Consider the following 19,037-nt stretch of genomic DNA (forward strand, 5'->3'; position numbering starts at 1 on the left):
AACATAATAACAATCACTTGGCACGATTCACTTCTTTATTTCAATTTTTGTTCATATGCATTTACACAGATGTTTCGGGCATCATTTGCCCCTCTTCAGTCAACTAAAAATATACATAAAATCATTTTTACATACAGAACAACCCGACACACAAATTCAAAAATACGGATTATACAAGTAGCAGCACATAACCTACCTTAAAAATACAAATGCCATCCTTAGATGTATATTACCACAAGTGGGAACCATACAATATACATTGGATTACTTAGTGTTTCAATTTAAGAAAAGGTTTTTTACTATAAAAGTACAGCTTAAAAAACAAATTGACAAATTCTGTACAGGACATACCTCAAATACTAGGCCAAAGACTTAACTTTAGTTGGTATACACAATACTTTGACTTTCACAACCAGGTTTTTTTGGATTTGAAGTTCCCTTAAACCTCCATAAAGTCTTATAAAAAATGAGTATAATTAATGTACCTAGTACATAAATATTATGCTATATATTTAACTTGTGTTTACATACACATTCTCGGAGGACCCTCAGAGATACAAAGGGAAAACCGGAATAGACGTGTAGCACAGTTCTTTCTTCTTTAATGTTAATATCAGTTCGTACATAATCCACAGAACTGAACTTCTCTTTGACTGATCGTTTTATTCTTATTTAATGTTAGTGATAGTTCCTACGTAATCGATGGAACTAAACTTCACCTTGACGAATCTTTTTGTTTGTCTTTCGGCATCTGGTGGCATTTTTCCTTATGGTGATTTGCATAATCATGCATTCTTTTAAAATGGCAATCCAAGACTGTCATGATTTTAACCATTTTTAAGGATATTTTTCCAAAAAAATTTTTTTCTTTCTAAAGCTGCTTTCCAGTGAATTCTCTCTAAAGAATTTTTTACAGTATTTTTAAACAGTTCTCATTGATTTTTAAACTTAAGTTTTTATTTATACAGTGTTTATTTTTTAAAATTCCTATACTTTCTTTGAATTTTCTATTATAAGTTTCTTTTTCTTTATGTAGGATTTTAACATTATTCTGATCAATATTGCAGTTATTTAGTGTACAGTGTTCAAGAAAAGCTGAATTAATTCTGTGATGTTTTAAATCTGCTACATGTTGTTTTAATCTAATTTTCATCTTTCTCTTTGTTNTATATGGCTGCTATTGTATATACAGGGGAATGCAAAAGTTATGCATCAGTTATAAAACAAAAATACAGATGCTGAGTTTGTTATGTTTTATTTTATTATTTCACATTCCTAATATGTGATTTATGCATAGAATGAATTTGTTTTTTCAGTAATAAAAACTGTGTACGTACTTTTGCATCCATCCTGTAAGTTTTTGTTAATTACTACATTAAAACAGTTTTATTCTTTTAGGTTAAATAAATTAAAACAACAGCCAGAATGGCTGAACAGTTAAGGTGTCAGCCTACCACTCTGTGGACCCTGTGAATGAATCTGGATGGGTTAAAAAAATTCCAGGAATTTTTTGGGTGATTCATCCTTGGATATATTGGGCTCCATTTCACACTGTCTTGCTGCTCCATTGTGAGCCTGACCAAATCCATAATGGGCATAAGGTTAATAAAATGGTCTTCTTAATGCCCATTAGGCACAAGAGTAAAACAAGATATAAATAAAAAATTTTAATATAATTGATAGTAAGATAACAGAAAACGTAATTTAAAATAATTCATTACAAATTAATAATAGACATTTTCAAATGAATAGATGACACTTAAAATCAGCCATTTGCACATTGTGATATTAATAAGTATTTTTTACTCAAAATGAGTGAATGAATGAGTCAATGAATATGACTAATATAACTTTATGCATACTGTTTGTTATAATATGTCCTATATACTGCATAATATGCATTATTTTGTGGAAAGTGGACTTTATAGTCTGTAATAAGATCTAAAGTAACAATTACTATATAAAAATACTTTTTATCCTTTTACTTTGTGATAGGAGATTTATTTATTCTAACTTTATTATATTATGTTAATGAATAATTTTGAAAATTAATATATTTTTTTTACTTTTTAATTTTTTTAAAGGCATAAAACTGGACTTAAAGAACTAGAAATGCTTAGACGATTAAATGATGCAGATCCTGATGATAAATTTCATTGCTTACGATTATTCAGGCATTTTTTTCATAAACAACATTTATGCTTAGTGTTTGAACCATTAAGGTGTGTAAAGGATTTTTATGTAATCATTTAATTTTATTAAATACTTAAAAAATGATTTTAATAATCATTATGAATTTGCAGTATGAATCTTAGGGAAGTTTTGAAGAAATATGGAAAAGATGTTGGATTACATATCAAAGCTGTCCGATCTTATAGTCAGCAACTATTTTTAGCACTAAAACTTATGAAAAGATGCAATATTTTGCATGCAGATATTAAGCCAGATAATATTCTAGTAAGTGATTTAAAAAAAAAATACTTTTTGTTCCGTAGATATAAAACTTAATTTCTATATTATTCTAGGTTAATGAAAGTAAATTAGTACTGAAATTATGTGATTTTGGTTCTGCTTCACACGTAGCAGAAAATGATATAACACCTTATCTTGTCAGCCGTTTTTACAGAGCTCCCGAAATTAGTAAGTTATTTATTCACTTTAAAAAATGTGCTGTGATTAAGTATAATATTTAACAAACTGATTTTCTTTTGATTAGTTCTTGGATTAGGATATGATTTTGGAATTGATATGTGGAGCGTTGGATGTACGTTGTATGAATTATACACAGGAAAAATTATGTTTGCTGGAAAATCGAATAATCAAATGTTAAAATTTTTCATGGATTTAAAAGGAAAATTTCCAAACAAATTAATACGAAAAGGTGCTTTTAGAGAACAACATTTCGACAGTAATTGTAACTTCTTATCTCATGAAGTTGATAAAGTTACAGAAAGGGTAAGATACTTGAAATTTATCATATTTCTCTCTCAAAAATACTACAATAAAATCTACATTTTTTTGTAGGAGAAAGTTGTGGTTTTAACAAATATTAATGCCAGCAGAGATTTACAAGCTGAATTAATCGGTAGTCAGCGTTTACCGGATGACCAGTATCGGAAAGTTTGCCAGTTGAAAGATCTTCTGGAAAAAATACTAATGCTAGATACAGCAAAGAGAGTATCAATTAATCATGCTTTGACCCATCCATTTATACAAGAAAAAATATAAGTAAGTATGATTAAGTTTGAAATAATGTAATACCGAGGGAGCTAGATATAATCATTATCTCTTTCTTTTTAATAAAATAAAAATTTTGTTAAATTTATTTAATTAAAGGTTACCTTGTCAGTTTAATGTTTTTAATGTAATGAACTTCAGAACAAAAATGATTTTGATCATAATATAATATAAAAATTATCATTTAAGTGGCCAATTTGTTTTCATTTTTTAGGATATTTTAGAAATAGAATTAGAATTGTGATAGTAAAATAGCAATAATTTGAAAATAATGCTTTCTAAATGGTTTAATCAGTTGTTAATTATCTTCATTTAGATTTCGAAAATAATTGATTATAAATCTGATAAATAGAATTTAATTTAATGACATGAAAATGTTTTCTTGTTTTAATTTTTAAGTTTTATATATATAAGCAATTTTTGTTTTTGTTGAAATTTGGTTCAAAGAAAATTAGCCATTGGATATTTATATCACATTGATTGGACTTCTAATATACTGGATCAAGAAATATGTGGTTATAATTCAACTATATTTAACTTTAGCTGTCTACTGATAAATTTCGTAAATGCTATTACTTTGTCTTTACTCTAAATTCTGTGTTGTGCTGCTAATATGCTAAATTAATACAAAGAGAGATAGCCAATCCTTTAAAGTTAATGGAAACTGAGTTATGTTATTTCAGATGTTCGTATATAAGGTGACCAACTTTTTTACAATGAAAAGGACACTAATAAATTGAAGGAAAAAAAATATTGTAAATAAAAAACATTTTATTCATTACAACAGTAATACACTATAATAATGTCTACTGCATGCATAGGTGCCATGTCATGTTTTGATAAAAAGTAAACAAAGCCATTTGCGCATTCTCTCTCTCTCAAGGCCTCCTGTGCAAAGAGCATGTCTCTCATAATTGCATCTCGTTGCACTGTACAGAGCCTTGATGACTCATGTTAAATACAAACACATCATATCACATCACACACTACGGATTGGTTTCGCTTTGATCGAATATAGAGATTTACAGATTAATCTTCAAATATCAAAAGGGAGGACATATAGGAGGACACTTTTCGAGGGAGGACAGAACTTACAAAGGAGGACAATTGGTCATCTTACCATATAATACTTCAGATTTATTTAGTACTTTCTCGACTTTCCTCAGATTCTATAACTAACTGAGCTGCAATTTGAAATAAATTGTAGACCTATAAATTTCTACTGTCATTTGTCCATCCATCTTTCCTTAATCTCAAGAATAGAGTCAGGTAGAAGAAAGATGAGACCGGATATGGAAACCTGGAAACCTTAGGGGCTGGAGACCCTGATTAAGTACAGTTGACCCCCCTATAACACTGTAGATATGTTCCGCTTTTTATGAAATTCATGTTTTACGAGTCCTTTAATACATGAGCCAATCACAGCCCGGCATGTATGCAGTTTACGGACTACTGCTGTTTGAAAGGTTTTTCTTCCATAAAATTAATCGATTCTAGACTAATTTGACTCAACATTTCCAAAACATGTATAATTTTTTGGGAATAATCCATATAAACTATGCTATAAACAAAAAATTGTAGGATTACTTACCGAGTGTGCACTGTTCGACGATGCCATTGCTTAAGCTTGTTTTAGTTGCAGAGCAGCGCATCAAACAGCGGGCATGTGTTTCCCGATAACTCATTTTTCTGTGAAAAATTTGCTGAACTTTGGAGACATCATTAATTAATATAAATATAATTTTTATGGCCGTTAAATAATAATTGGTTTTTAGTAGGTCCGCTGCTTGTTTAATCTCAACAGTTTGTGCAATATCCGCTATTGGTCTAGATTTGACCAATCCTGTTGCGACACGAGTCGGCGATGACATTTTACCGTATTTTATGAGTTTCTTTTAGCATCCTTATAAGAATATGGTCACAATTTTTTCGTTGCTATATACGAATTTGCATTATATGAACCCATTTTATAGGGGTCTACTGTATATACAAACTTCTGATGCAAACTGGAAGTCATGTTATTTCAATTCAAAGCTTTTCCCCTGAAATGAGTTAATAGATTATTTGCACAACTGTATCGTTAAAGGAAAAGTATGATGTATAGGGGCAAGCTACTACTAATTTGAGGTAGCGAGCATATATGAAATAAATTAAGAATATTAAAAATTGCAGTCTGCTATTGTAACGATGTAACAATTATTTAATTGCTTGTTAAACAAAAGCAAAACATTGTAGACAAAAGTTAAAATTATATTCAAATGTTATATAAAACATATGTAGCATTGTTCTTTGCAAATCTGTTAAGCATAAAATATGTCAGTAGTATGAAAGTTTTGCAATTAAATATAATGGCATAAGTAGACATTAGCATGGAGGGAGCAATAATCAGTCCATCTGGTTTTAACAAGGCGGACTGATTATTGTTAACCTTGATAAAGAAACAAATTAAATAGTAAGATGTAGTAACTTTACATCAGGATACTTGGATTCTTAGAAACTGTATCACGGTTATTATATAAAAGTTATTATATATTGTTGACTAACAACATAACTAAAAATTAGAAACCTAATTTCGGACATATTAAAAGTATAAAAAAAATTATAAGTCCACTGTCTTTGATTGTCCCTAGTCATCAAAAATAGTTATAAATTGAACAGATAGCAAAAACCAGTGCAATGTGAACAGCTACTGCAAAAAGGTGCATTTATAATTCCTTTCAATCAAACAGGATTTGTAAATGAATAAATACTGAAATTCATGTATCCACTTGAAGTAAATATTAAGATAATTTAAAACATGGAAAATATATTTAAATTATTTTTAATTTAGTTTAATCAATTTATAACACTTCATATATACGTTTTTTATGCACAGATGTTTAATTGTTAAATATTATCATTATAGTTTGTGCAGCCAAAGAGTAGACACGAGTCAGCCTGAGCTGGAAGAGGGTGTATGTCAGATGAAAGGGATGAGAGATGTGGCTACCCCTTGAGAGTGACACATGAATCTGATCTCTTTCAGCTGTTCTGTTTTTTACATTTCTAAAACATTTTTATACTATATTTATCATAATTTTATTGTTTTATTTTGTTTTTTTTTTTACAGATTTCATTACTTACTCTCAATTCTAACATTACATCACATGTTAATCACAAATCTCCTTTTATCTGACTGAGATCCTTCCAATTCAGGCTGACTCATATCTACTCTTTTGCTGTGCGCAGACTATATTATGAAATTTCAGAATTTGTTTTATTTATAAATCAAAACTTTAATTGATATTATTTAGATTTTAAATATTAACTTTCAACATTTTAACAATTTTTGATAGGATCTAACAATAAAGATGAAAATGAATTAAACAAAAGTAAGTATTTTAAATGCTTTTTAATTCAATAAGACACCTATAATAATAATTATTATTATTATTCTATCATTTTCATTTCTTAATTTTTAAATGAACTTTTAATCATGATCTGTAATTAGAACTTGGTGTTATTGAAATGCATAATATCTGTAAGATAATTGTATAGTTTTTAATAGATAACAGATATAAGCAAGTATTAGATTTAAAATTTATTAATGTGCTTTTTGAAAATTACATAATTTGTATTTCAATGGCAAAAAGTGTTGATGAATTTTAAGCAGCTCTGTGTCTAAACTTTAGTGATCTGAGAACTTCCCTGTTACTGTATTCTTTGACAAAACAGTATAAATAAAACTATAAATAAACTAACATCTTAATTTTTAATTTTTTTATAGAATCTTGAAAAGTGTGTGTGTGTGTGTACTGTACTGTACATACATATATATAGTTGGAATAAGCATCTCTATTTAAAGGAATAAATATTGAAAAATGTCACACGTGGCCACTCAGAATTAGTTTTTCATATACACAATGCAAACTATCCTGCCAATTATATAAGTCTAACATCACACTTTGCAAATCAGAAGCTCTGCCATTACTCACTCCTCTCTCACTTTCAAGGATTCAATTGAGGATTCCAATTACTTCCAGTATATTTTGATTTAAAAAGCTTGTCATAATTTTCCATACATTTTGATAGTAGTTATATATTTATTAAATATTTTTTCTAATTTGTCAGTTCATCACAAAGTCCTTCCAGAAGGCACCTTTTCTTTGGCAGATTGTTCATGTCTTGCATTATCTTATTCCACTAATTTTTTCAGTACTGAATAGTTTTATTCTTTTATGCCATTTGCTGTTGAATTAAAAAAAAGTGATTAATTAACCAAAATTGAAATATTTTGTTTAAACACATCCTGTTACATTAATTGGTTTACCTTATTATTTTTACTGATTCTTAAAGTTTGGAAGCAATCTTCCATTTTCTTTTTTTATATGGATATTTTTCTGTCCCAAAAAATCCATATAAATGTAAAAACAGAAATAATGTAAAAAATCATGTTAAAACAGAATTAGGTGTACATAATTTATGTATGCATGCATCATTATGTTGTAATTTTCCTTACTCTTGAATCTCTCTGCCATCTTTTTATATTAATAGCTATATTTTTACTTTCCAGGCTCTGTTTTATATAACAGAGGGAAAGTGTGACAGTCAAAAAAAGACCCTCAAGAGTTTTACATTTTTGGACTCAGGACCTTGAAATGTTGAGTAATGCAAAAAAATTATGGGTTTTTTTTGGTATGCATTTTGTTTGTTGGTTTGTTTGTGTGTGTGTGTAGGGCACAGTTTTGTTTACCCTCTTTGAAGCTTACTAACTCCTGTGCTTTTGTCAAAAATTTCTGAAATTTTGCAGGGAGGTTTGTGTATTTGGGGGATTGATGCTATTAAATTTTGATGGTTAAAGTTCGATGGAGTTGGGAGATAAAGGGGATCATGTTTTGTATCTTGAGTAGGGTCAGACTTATTGAAGATTTTACTCATTATTAGCATTTACAATTTTTTATAAAATCCATCCCTAACCTTAAAATTAAGCTTTTACCATTTTATAATAATCAAAAATATAAAAAGTTTTTAATAAAATATAACAGATAGCACCACCAAACTTTTAAAAGTTGCCAGGAAAGTTAAGCAACTTGTTGCTGGATTTTAAATTAATATATAAATTTGATGATAATCTGGGCATAGTATGTAAACTTTAATTTTTTATTTCCAAAGTTTTTGCAGAATTAATACACACAAAGTATTTTGTAGTTATTGCAGTATTATTTCTTTCAAACTAGTTTTTTACGGTGCTTTTAACTTTGTGTTCTTAATAGATAAGAATAATCTTTTGCAGTTCTCTCTATGCTCATAAATAGTTTAATATATAAATAAGACATTTACATAATGTTTTTGTTGAAAAAACTTTTAATTAACTTTCATTTCATATATGTAATGTGCTGAATATATTTTTGAGTTTTGAAAGAATCAAGTAATTTGATCATGCTTCAAATTATTACATTTATTTTTGTTTTATAAGCGCAATGTAACATAATAACAATCACTTGGCACGATTCACTTCTTTATTTCAATTTTTGTTCATATGCATTTACACAGATGTTTCGGGCATCATTTGCCCCTCTTCAGTCAACTAAAAATATACATAAAATCATTTTTACATACAGAACAACCCGACACACAAATTCAAAAATACGGATTATACAAGTAGCAGCACATAACCTACCTTAAAAATACAAATGCCATCCTTAGATGTATATTACCACAAGTGGGAACCATACAATATACATTGGATTACTTAGTGTTTCAATTTACGAAAAGGTTTTTTACTATAAAAGTACAGCTTAACCTTCTGTTAGTCGCATGGGTCTGACAGACCCGACGCGATTTTCAGTCAAAATTTTTTACTATTAAATATTTTTTGAAAAATTTGAAAAAATTAATATTCCTCAAACTTTTTAATTAGATTAACATGCTGTTAAAATTTTTTGCATAGCAACGCTCATTTTTTAGAAAAAAAATGCTTTACGAGTCGCATGGGTATGACAGACCCATGCGACTCACGGAGGGGGTAAAAAAACGTCAATTAATTTGTCGCCGTTGCCGATAGCGAGTGTCGCAATAACTTTATCGCGCTGAAGTTGTCGCGCGGTGTCTATTATACTTTATAATATCGTTATTTATTTATATATTTATATTTTTGTTTTTTTTNGATGGAACTAAACTTCACCTTGACGAATCTTTTTGTTTGTCTTTCGGCATCTGGTGGCATTTTTCCTTATGGTGATTTGCATAATCATGCATTCTTTTAAAATGGCAATCCAAGACTGTCATGATTTTAACCATTTTTAAGGATATTTTTCCAAAAAAATTTTTTTCTTTCTAAAGCTGCTTTCCAGTGAATTCTCTCTAAAGAATTTTTTACAGTATTTTTAAACAGTTCTCATTGATTTTTAAACTTAAGTTTTTATTTATACAGTGTTTATTTTTTAAAATTCCTATACTTTCTTTGAATTTTCTATTATAAGTTTCTTTTTCTTTATGTAGGATTTTAACATTATTCTAATCAATATTGCAATTATTTAGTGTACAGTGTTCAAGAAAAGCTGAATTAATTCTGTGATGTTTTAAATCTGCTACATGTTGTTTTAATCTAATTTTCATCTTTCTCTTTGTTTCTCCTATATAGAATTTTGTATTTTCACATGTACATGGGATTTGATATACAATGTTTTTTTATCTTATGTACCTGTTGTTTTCCTTTTGATGTAGATTTCTTAGTATTTAATCTAGCTAAACATTTTTTATACTTTGGAGCAAGATTTATGTTGGTGTTTTTTATCTCCTTATTAATTTCTTCATATAAACCCCTAATATAAGGAATGGAATATATTTTATTTTGGCTTGCTCTTTATTTTTTCTAGAAGTTCTTTCATTGTCTGTTCTATTCATGCCAGAATTCTGTTCATTATTTATTTTATCTTCCCAAATTTTAAATAATCTATTAGGATATCTGTCTAACAGGAATTTCTTCTTCAAGTCTTTAATATTATTATATCTATATATATGAAATTGCTTGTCCTGACTGACTCACTGATTCATCATCGCCCAGAGCAAACCGCTGAACCTAAAGAGGTGAAATTTGGTACACAGTTAGGGTACGTCATGAAAACGCACACTGAGAAGGGATTTTTCAGAATTCCCCCAAGGGGGGAGAGGGAGAGGATTAAGACTTAACTGGAAAAACGGCTTCTACTGTACTATTTTAGATGCGATTTTTTGTTTTAAACTACGTTTAGTCTTTATTGAGTACTTAGGTATATTAAATTGATAACATTTCAGACATTATACAATCTCTCTACACACCAGTGTTTAAATAAAATAAAATAAAAAACTCTTCAAACCTTTAACCGGAGTGCTTCTATTTTTAGAATTGTGAACGTTTTCATCGCCCCTCCTGGGCACTTCTTCAGGCTATAATGAATGGGCCTTTAATATTCAAATAAACATTTCGATCATAAACATTAGATCGAATGTTTATTTGAATATTAAAGGCCCATTTGTTATAGCCTGAGGAAGTGCCCAGGAGGGGCGACGAAAACATTTACAATTCTAAAAATAGAAGCACTTCGGTTAAAGGTTTGAAGAGTTTTTTATTTTATTTTATTTCAGACATTGTTATAAATATTTTTATCTATTTTGATTTTAAAAATGTTCGAACCGTTTTAAATTCAAATTTGTTATTGCATATTGGTTCGATTATAGAACGATTGTAAATGTTTCAGAAAATTGATCAAATTGAAAATAGTTCATTTGATTCTCGGCAGTTCTCTTCAGCGGTAGGTGTTATATAACAATTACTATGGTTATTGAAATATTACATGTAAATGGGGTTTGCTTGCAAAACCTCCGCTGACGAAGTCGCGGGTGACAGGTAGTATGTTAATACTTCTACTAGTTCTATTTTTAATTTTATTATATTCCATAGGGAATATATTCTGTTTTATATATAATGGTATATTTGAATTGTATTTCACGGTTGTTTGTATTGAACAAGATTTTTTAAAAGTTTTAAATTCTAATTCATTTTTCTTTCCTGTAATTGTAACATCCAAGTAATTTATCTCTTGATTAGTTTTTCCTTTTTTTTTGTACATGTATTACATTTATTTTGTAATGTATTTATTATAGAACATTGCTTTATTCTCTGTGCTGTCTTGTTCATGCTATGGCATTATTATGTAAATAATCTTATAAGTTGCTGTTTTCATATAGTAACATTGATACTTTTGAGGATAGATTTCATCTTGATTTTCTTCAGTTCTTTTTATTAATATTTAAAAAAGCTATTATATGAAAGTCCTTAATAATTTCATGTTTAGTTTGCTTTTAATGCTTGCATTATTATTTGTTTTCACCATTTTTTTCTCATTATTGAATAGGAATTTTTCATTTACTGGAAGAATGACAATAAATGATGACTTTCATTTACCATCATTCCTGTATTAATGAAAAGTACAAAATCACTTTCACAATTGTTAAGCAAGTTTCATTCTGTAGTATTTCAGAGAATGACACAATAAACATAATAATCATTGCCATCAAACATATATGCAATAAAGAAAAAGTATCCTAAAATGATAAAAAAAATTTAATTTAAAATATACTAATTTTTGTATTGTTTTGTTAGATATTTTTATTTTGAAAATTATTAATGCATGTTAAATATCTTCAAATTTTATATTATTTTATACAAATGTGCAATATTGTATGACTGATATTAAAATAGCGTCTCTGTAATCTGACATATACCTTACTGGTGGGTGTCAAATTACTGGATTTTGTATTTATGTACTAAATATTAAAAAATGCACTTGGTTCATAGTAGTATGGTTTATTTAATGTAATGATGATAATGAAATAGAATTTTGTGTATTTTAATTAAGTTTTTCTTTTCTTTACAGTCATTTGTATAATAAACAAGATACTCAAAAGTAAAAAAAATTTCAATACAAAGTTAAAAAAAAACAATTGATAAAAATTTACAGTAAATTTAAAAATTATTGTTAATTCTTACAGTAAGGATTGATATATTCAGTAATAAATTGAAACGGTATTGATCCGTTATGCATATTAATAGATCAAAAGTAATCTTCGACTTATAAAAAAAGTGAAATAATTGATATATAAATAGTTTGAATATTTTTTTAATATCATGCTTTAATTGATAGCAAACTTTATAGATGTTGCTAATCAAATGTAAATATGTAATACATCAAACATCAAACAAACAGCTGAATTCTTTATAGTGCTATGAGGCTAAATAATTACTAAGCAGTTTGACAGCAATTGGCCAAGCTGCTTAGTAATTATTTAGCCTTATTAAAAGAATCTGGCTATTTGTTTGGTATCTGAAATAATTAATGGGTTAGATTCATTTATTATTTAATACATCAGTTAATTCATTACAGAAAAGAATAGGATATTCATTAATGCCTATGTTAGTAATTACTATTCAATAAATTAATATTTTGCTTTAAGCAATAAATATGCTGTCTATCACATGGTACTATTAGTTTATTTAACATGACTATAGTTTTTAATTAACCCTTGTAATTTCAATATGCATTCTTGTTGAATCTATTAATTGTTCTCTCACTCTCTCTGTTCTTTTATCAATTTTCTTTAATAGTTATATAATTTTAAAATTTTGAGGTCAGTGATATTTTTCACATTGCTCGTATTACATTATAAATCACAATTTTGTATTTCTTATAGGTGCATTGCATGTTAACGACATCTGAAGAACTGATTTGAAGAATAAATCACCTATCCATCAAATACCAAGGACTTTTTGTGTAATAGTCCCTAATAATTATGCATGAAGATCATGTGTGTATTTTGAAGAGATGATTTTCAAAGCTGTGCGTATATACAAATTGCATGTTTAAATACATGCATACATTTATATATTTATATGTTATATATATTCAGCCCTTAGCATTATATAATATAATGCCAATTTAATGTGTTTCGATTTCACGACGTCGAAGTTTATATATAAATGTCCTGATAAATTGTAGAATCATAAAAGTTTTGAATGTTTAAGATAATTTGTACAAAACTCCTCATCTGTACAAGAGATAGACATTAATGTACCGAGAACTGTCGAGAGTCATTTTAATGCCATTCATTTGTTTAGAATGCATCATTGTCATCATCATAGATGTCATCTTTCGTCCCTTACCAAACAATGTTAATATTTGTGAATCTTATCAATTAATGACAGTGAATGGATTTTATGCAAGCGAATAGATTTTTAGTATTAAGCATCCATCCATAGAGAAATTATGTATCGGTTCTTTTTTTCATTCAAAAGTATTTATATTTGTGAATATGGGAGATAAGTACGACACAGAAAAAGTAATGGGTAATTTTTCCTTTTAAGTTTGTTAGCGGTTGCTTACCCGGCGACTGATCTTAAAAATATTGTGAAATTGTCTATTTAGAGAACAATCATCATTATTGTGTATTTGAAGATCAGTAGAGACATTGTACAATTTACATCTGATGTCACATGTAATTATTGTCTGATTACTTATGCTTTTTTGTTACCCATGTAGGTGTTAGAGGCCTGACGAGGTACTGAATAAACATCGCTCAAGCGAAAGCAGTAACAATATGTGGTAATTGCTTCTCTTTTATTTCACATTAATTTTGAAAATATAGTCAATTTTGTAAATCTGGGAGAAGTGTTATAAGTTTAGTATCATGCTTTTCCCACATATAAAAAAAAATTTCAAAGATATTTGGAGAAATTTATCTTTAATACAATAACGAAACAGATCAATTAATTATGAGCAAAAAGTAAAAAATTAAATCTTTTTGTTTATAAAATTCTAATAATCAATTTGAATTTGAAAAAAATAATTGTTTTTAAGTTTATTCTGGTTCTAAATAAATGCTTTCTATCAACATTTGATTGTACCATTTTGTGTTGTTTAATTAAATTTGATTGCATGTTTTTATTATATTGAATGATTTGCTATTTTGAATGAAAACTTCATTTAATTTATGACCTTAATTTGCATTTATTATTATTTGATACTGGAAAAATGATTTTAAAAAATTTTAAAAATTTTTTATTAACTTAAATGCAGACAGTTTTTCTCTAAATATACAAAAATTGCAATTGTTTCAATTATTTTTGTATCACTTAATATAATGCATAAATGAGGTCGTGAAAATATCAATTCAAATTTAACATTTAATTTAATAAGTCAATTCGAGGTAAAAATACGAATAAAATATTAAGTAGTAATTATATAATTTGTGATTGTGTGTGCGCGTGATGTGAATGAATGAATATGTAAAGAGTGAATGGTACCACAATTCTAATTAGTTTGAATCACTTAATTCTTCTTCCTGCATATTCCCAGGCTAACTCAGAAGATGAATGAAATCCAGTTCTTCTGGTGTTGAAGTTGGCAGGCATAACTGTTGTCTGGTTTATCCTATTCGGTAGATCTGCCAGCATCTATGCAGAAACATCCTCGTCGTTTTGTTTAGAGAAAGATGGTAGGGAAATGATGAATGAACAAACAAATTGATTGCATAGAAAAAGCTGCATTTAAATTTTTAAAAGTAATTTTTAAATTTAGGCAAGTTATTTGCATATTTCTGTGCAGTTTCTTTCAAAAAAAAAAAAAAAAAGCAAAAATTTGAAAATGTTTTTCATATTAAAGATTCACAATAATTCGATAAATTACTAATATTTATGTTTAAGATTTAAAATTTTTGATACTTACAGGTTTGTAGAAATTTATCATCTTGGCAAAGTATGGTTTACATGATGTTGCACAGTTAAATTACAAAATTCCACTTAAAATTTTAAAAGATAAGTAATTAATTTCTTTAAATAGAAAGTTTTAATGTACTTTTTTTCTTTTGCAGATTTTTTGGAGTATTCTTACTCCACTTAGAAAATAATTGATGGTGAGTAGTGATTCTAAAGAAGAAACCAAAAGGTAAAAATCGTAAACATATAGAAAAAGAAAGAAAGAAAGAATTAACATATTTGTCTTGGCAAACAACTGAAATTGTAAAATTTAAACTTTTTTTGAAATTTTTAATAAAGTTTTAANATCATTATAGTTTGTGCAGCCAAAGAGTAGACACGAGTCAGCCTGAGCTGGAAGAGGGTGTATGTCAGATGAAAGGGATGAGAGATGTGGCTACCCCTTGAGAGTGACACATGAATCTGATCTCTTTCAGCTGTTCTGTTTTTTACATTTCTAAAACATTTTTATACTATATTTATCATAATTTTATTGTTTTATTTTGTTTTTTTTTTTTACAGATTTCATTACTTACTCTCAATTCTAACATTACATCACATGTTAATCACAAATCTCCTTTTATCTGACTGAGATCCTTCCAATTCAGGCTGACTCATATCTACTCTTTTGCTGTGCGCAGACTATATTATGAAATTTCAGAATTTGTTTTATTTATAAATCAAAACTTTAATTGATATTATTTAGATTTTAAATATTAACTTTCAACATTTTAACAATTTTTGATAGGATCTAACAATAAAGATGAAAATGAATTAAACAAAAGTAAGTATTTTAAATGCTTTTTAATTCAATAAGACACCTATAATAATAATTATTATTATTATTCTATCATTTTCATTTCTTAATTTTTAAATGAACTTTTAATCATGATCTGTAATTAGAACTTGGTGTTATTGAAATGCATAATATCTGTAAGATAATTGTATAGTTTTTAATAGATAACAGATATAAGCAAGTATTAGATTTAAAATTTATTAATGTGCTTTTTGAAAATTACATAATTTGTATTTCAATGGCAAAAAGTGTTGATGAATTTTAAGCAGCTCTGTGTCTAAACTTTAGTGATCTGAGAACTTCCCTGTTACTGTATTCTTTGACAAAACAGTATAAATAAAACTATAAATAAACTAACATCTTAATTTTTAATTTTTTTATAGAATCTTGAAAAGTGTGTGTGTGTGTGTACTGTACTGTACATACATATATATAGTTGGAATAAGCATCTCTATTTAAAGGAATAAATATTGAAAAATGTCACACGTGGCCACTCAGAATTAGTTTTTCATATACACAATGCAAACTATCCTGCCAATTATATAAGTCTAACATCACACTTTGCAAATCAGAAGCTCTGCCATTACTCACTCCTCTCTCACTTTCAAGGATTCAATTGAGGATTCCAATTACTTCCAGTATATTTTGATTTAAAAAGCTTGTCATAATTTTCCATACATTTTGATAGTAGTTATATATTTATTAATTTATGAAATTCATGTTTTACGAGTCCTTTAATACATGAGCCAATCACAGCCCGGCATGTATGCAGTTTACGGACTACCGCTGTTTGAAAGGTTTTTCTTCCATAAAATTAATCGATTCTAGACTAATTTGACTCAACATTTCCAAAANGAATCTTGAAAAGTGTGTGTGTGTACTGTACTGTACATACATATATATAGTTGGAATAAGCATCTCTATTTAAAGGAATAAATATTGAAAAATGTCACACGTGGCCACTCAGAATTAGTTTTTCATATACACAATGCAAACTATCCTGCCAATTATATAAGTCTAACATCACACTTTGCAAATCAGAAGCTCTGCCATTACTCACTCCTCTCTCACTTTCAAGGATTCAATTGAGGATTCCAATTACTTCCAGTATATTTTGATTTAAAAAGCTTGTCATAATTTTCCATACATTTTGATAGTAGTTATATATTTATTAAATATTTTTTCTAATTTGTCAGTTCATCACAAAGTCCTTCCAGAAGGCACCTTTTCTTTGGCAGATTGTTCATGTCTTGCATTATCTTATTCCACTAATTTTTTCAGTACTGAATAGTTTTATTCTTTTATGCCATTTGCTGTTGAATTAAAAAAAAGTGATTAATTAACCAAAATTGAAATATTTTGTTTAAACACATCCTGTTACATTAATTGGTTTACCTTATTATTTTTACTGATTCTTAAAGTTTGGAAGCAATCTTCCATTTTCTTTTTTTATATGGATATTTTTGGGTCCCAAAAAATCCATATAAATGTAAAAACAGAAATAATGTAAAAAATCATGTTAAAACAGAATTAGGTGTACATAATTTATGTATGCATGCATCATTATGTTGTAATTTTCCTTACTCTTGAATCTCTCTGCCATCTTTTTATATTAATAGCTATATTTTTACTTTCCAGGCTCTGTTTTATATAACAGAGGGAAAGTGTGACAGTCAAAAAAAGACCCTCAAGAGTTTTACATTTTTGGACTCAGGACCTTGAAATGTTGAGTAATGCAAAAAAATTATGGGTTTTTTTTGGTATGCATTTTGTTTGTTTGTTGGTTTGTTTGTGTGTGTGTGTAGGGCACAGTTTTGTTTACCCTCTTTGAAGCTTACTAACTCCTGTGCTTTTGTCAAAAATTTCTGAAATTTTGCAGGGAGGTTTGTGTATTTGGGGGATTGATGCTATTAAATTTTGATGGTTAAAGTTCGATGGAGTTGGGAGATAAAGGGGATCATGTTTTGTATCTTGAGTAGGGTCAGACTTATTGAAGATTTTACTCATTATTAGCATTTACAATTTTTTATAAAATCCATCCCTAACCTTAAAATTAAGCTTTTACCATTTTATAATAATCAAAAATATAAAAAGTTTTTAATAAAATATAACAGATGGCACCACCAAACTTTTAAAAGTTGCCAGGAAAGTTAAGCAACTTGTTGCTGGATTTTAAATTAATATATAAATTTGATGATAATCTGGGCATAGTATGTAAACTTTAATTTTTTATTTCCAAAGTTTTTGCAGAATTAATACACACAAAGTATTTTGTAGTTATTGCAGTATTATTTCTTTCAAACTAGTTTTTTACGGTGCTTTTAACTTTGTGTTCTTAATAGATAAGAATAATCTTTTGCAGTTCTCTCTATGCTCATAAATAGTTTAATATATAAATAAGACATTTACATAATGTTTTTGTTGAAAAAACTTTTAATTAACTTTCATTTCATATATGTAATGTGCTGAATATATTTTTGAGTTTTGAAAGAATCAAGTAATTTGATCATGCTTCAAATTATTACATTTATTTTTGTTTTATAAGCGCAATGTAACATAATAACAATCACTTGGCACGATTCACTTCTTTATTTCAATTTTTGTTCATATGCATTTACACAGATGTTTCGGGCATCATTTGCCCCTCTTCAGTCAACTAAAAATATACATAAAATCATTTTTACATACAGAACAACCCGACACACAAATTCAAAAATACGGATTATACAAGTAGCAGCACATAACCTACCTTAAAAATACAAATGCCATCCTTAGATGTATATTACCACAAGTGGGAACCATACAATATACATTGGATTACTTAGTGTTTCAATTTACGAAAAGGTTTTTTACTATAAAAGTACAGCTTAACCTTCTGTTAGTCGCATGGGTCTGACAGACCCGACGCGATTTTCAGTCAAAATTTTTTACTATTAAATATTTTTTGAAAAATTTGAAAAAATTAATATTCCTCAAACTTTTTAATTAGATTAACATGCTGTTAAAATTTTTTGCATAGCAACGCTCATTTTTTAGAAAAAAAATGCTTTACGAGTCGCATGGGTATGACAGACCCATGCGACTCACGGAGGGGGTAAAAAAACGTCAATTAATTTGTCGCCGTTGCCGATAGCGAGTGTCGCAATAACTTTATCGCGCTGAAGTTGTCGCGCGGTGTCTATTATACTTTATAATATCGTTATTTATTTATATATTTATATTTTTGTTTTTTTT

General features: G+C 28.0%; 1 protein-coding gene and 1 long non-coding RNA gene across 4 annotated transcripts in view; both read left to right on the forward strand.

The window, feature by feature from the left end:
• Positions 1–2,061: 2,061 nt before the first annotated feature.
• On the forward strand, positions 2,062–15,284 carry LOC111619204 (serine/threonine-protein kinase PRP4 homolog). 2 transcript variants are annotated; one of them, XR_002755708.1, is made up of 10 exons: positions 2,062–2,222; positions 2,304–2,457; positions 2,526–2,640; positions 2,717–2,955; positions 3,025–3,228; positions 6,573–6,608; positions 12,949–13,094; positions 13,794–13,856; positions 14,610–14,748; positions 15,124–15,284. XR_002755708.1 is itself a non-coding variant. In XM_023360898.1 (7 exons), exons 1-5 carry the CDS (start codon positions 2,113–2,115, stop codon positions 3,226–3,228), a joined length of 822 nt encoding a protein of 273 aa, XP_023216666.1. In that variant the 5' UTR covers positions 2,062–2,112; the 3' UTR covers positions 6,573–6,608; positions 12,949–13,847. The 2 variants fall into 2 exon arrangements, 1 of the variants encoding a protein (XP_023216666.1); XM_023360898.1 differs by lacking the exons at positions 14,610–14,748; positions 15,124–15,284 and having other exon boundaries at positions 12,949–13,847.
• Positions 15,285–15,751: 467 nt separating this feature from the next.
• The window catches only part of LOC111619218, a 10,801-nt gene continuing 7,515 nt past the window's right edge, over positions 15,752–19,037 (forward strand). For both annotated transcript variants that reach the window (XR_002755710.1, XR_002755709.1), the window contains exon 1: positions 15,752–15,791. This is a non-coding gene — a long non-coding RNA (uncharacterized LOC111619218). The remainder of the gene's footprint in view (positions 15,792–19,037) is intronic.

Source organism: Centruroides sculpturatus, unplaced genomic scaffold (genome assembly GCF_000671375.1).
Source record: "Centruroides sculpturatus isolate CEXI.00-Female unplaced genomic scaffold, Cexi_2.0 scaffold38, whole genome shotgun sequence".
Taxonomy (NCBI): Eukaryota; Metazoa; Arthropoda; class Arachnida; order Scorpiones; family Buthidae; genus Centruroides; species Centruroides sculpturatus.

Coding starts and splice junctions, on each gene's coding strand:
- LOC111619204 (XM_023360898.1), top strand. CDS start 2,113: ATGCTTAGACGATTAAATGATGCAGATCCTGATGATAAATTTCATTGC. Junction 2,641..2,716: donor TTACAGAGCTCCCGAAATTA/GTAAGTTATTTA, acceptor TCTTTTGATTAG/TTCTTGGATTAGGATATGAT. Junction 2,956..3,024: donor TTGATAAAGTTACAGAAAGG/GTAAGATACTTG, acceptor ATTTTTTTGTAG/GAGAAAGTTGTGGTTTTAAC.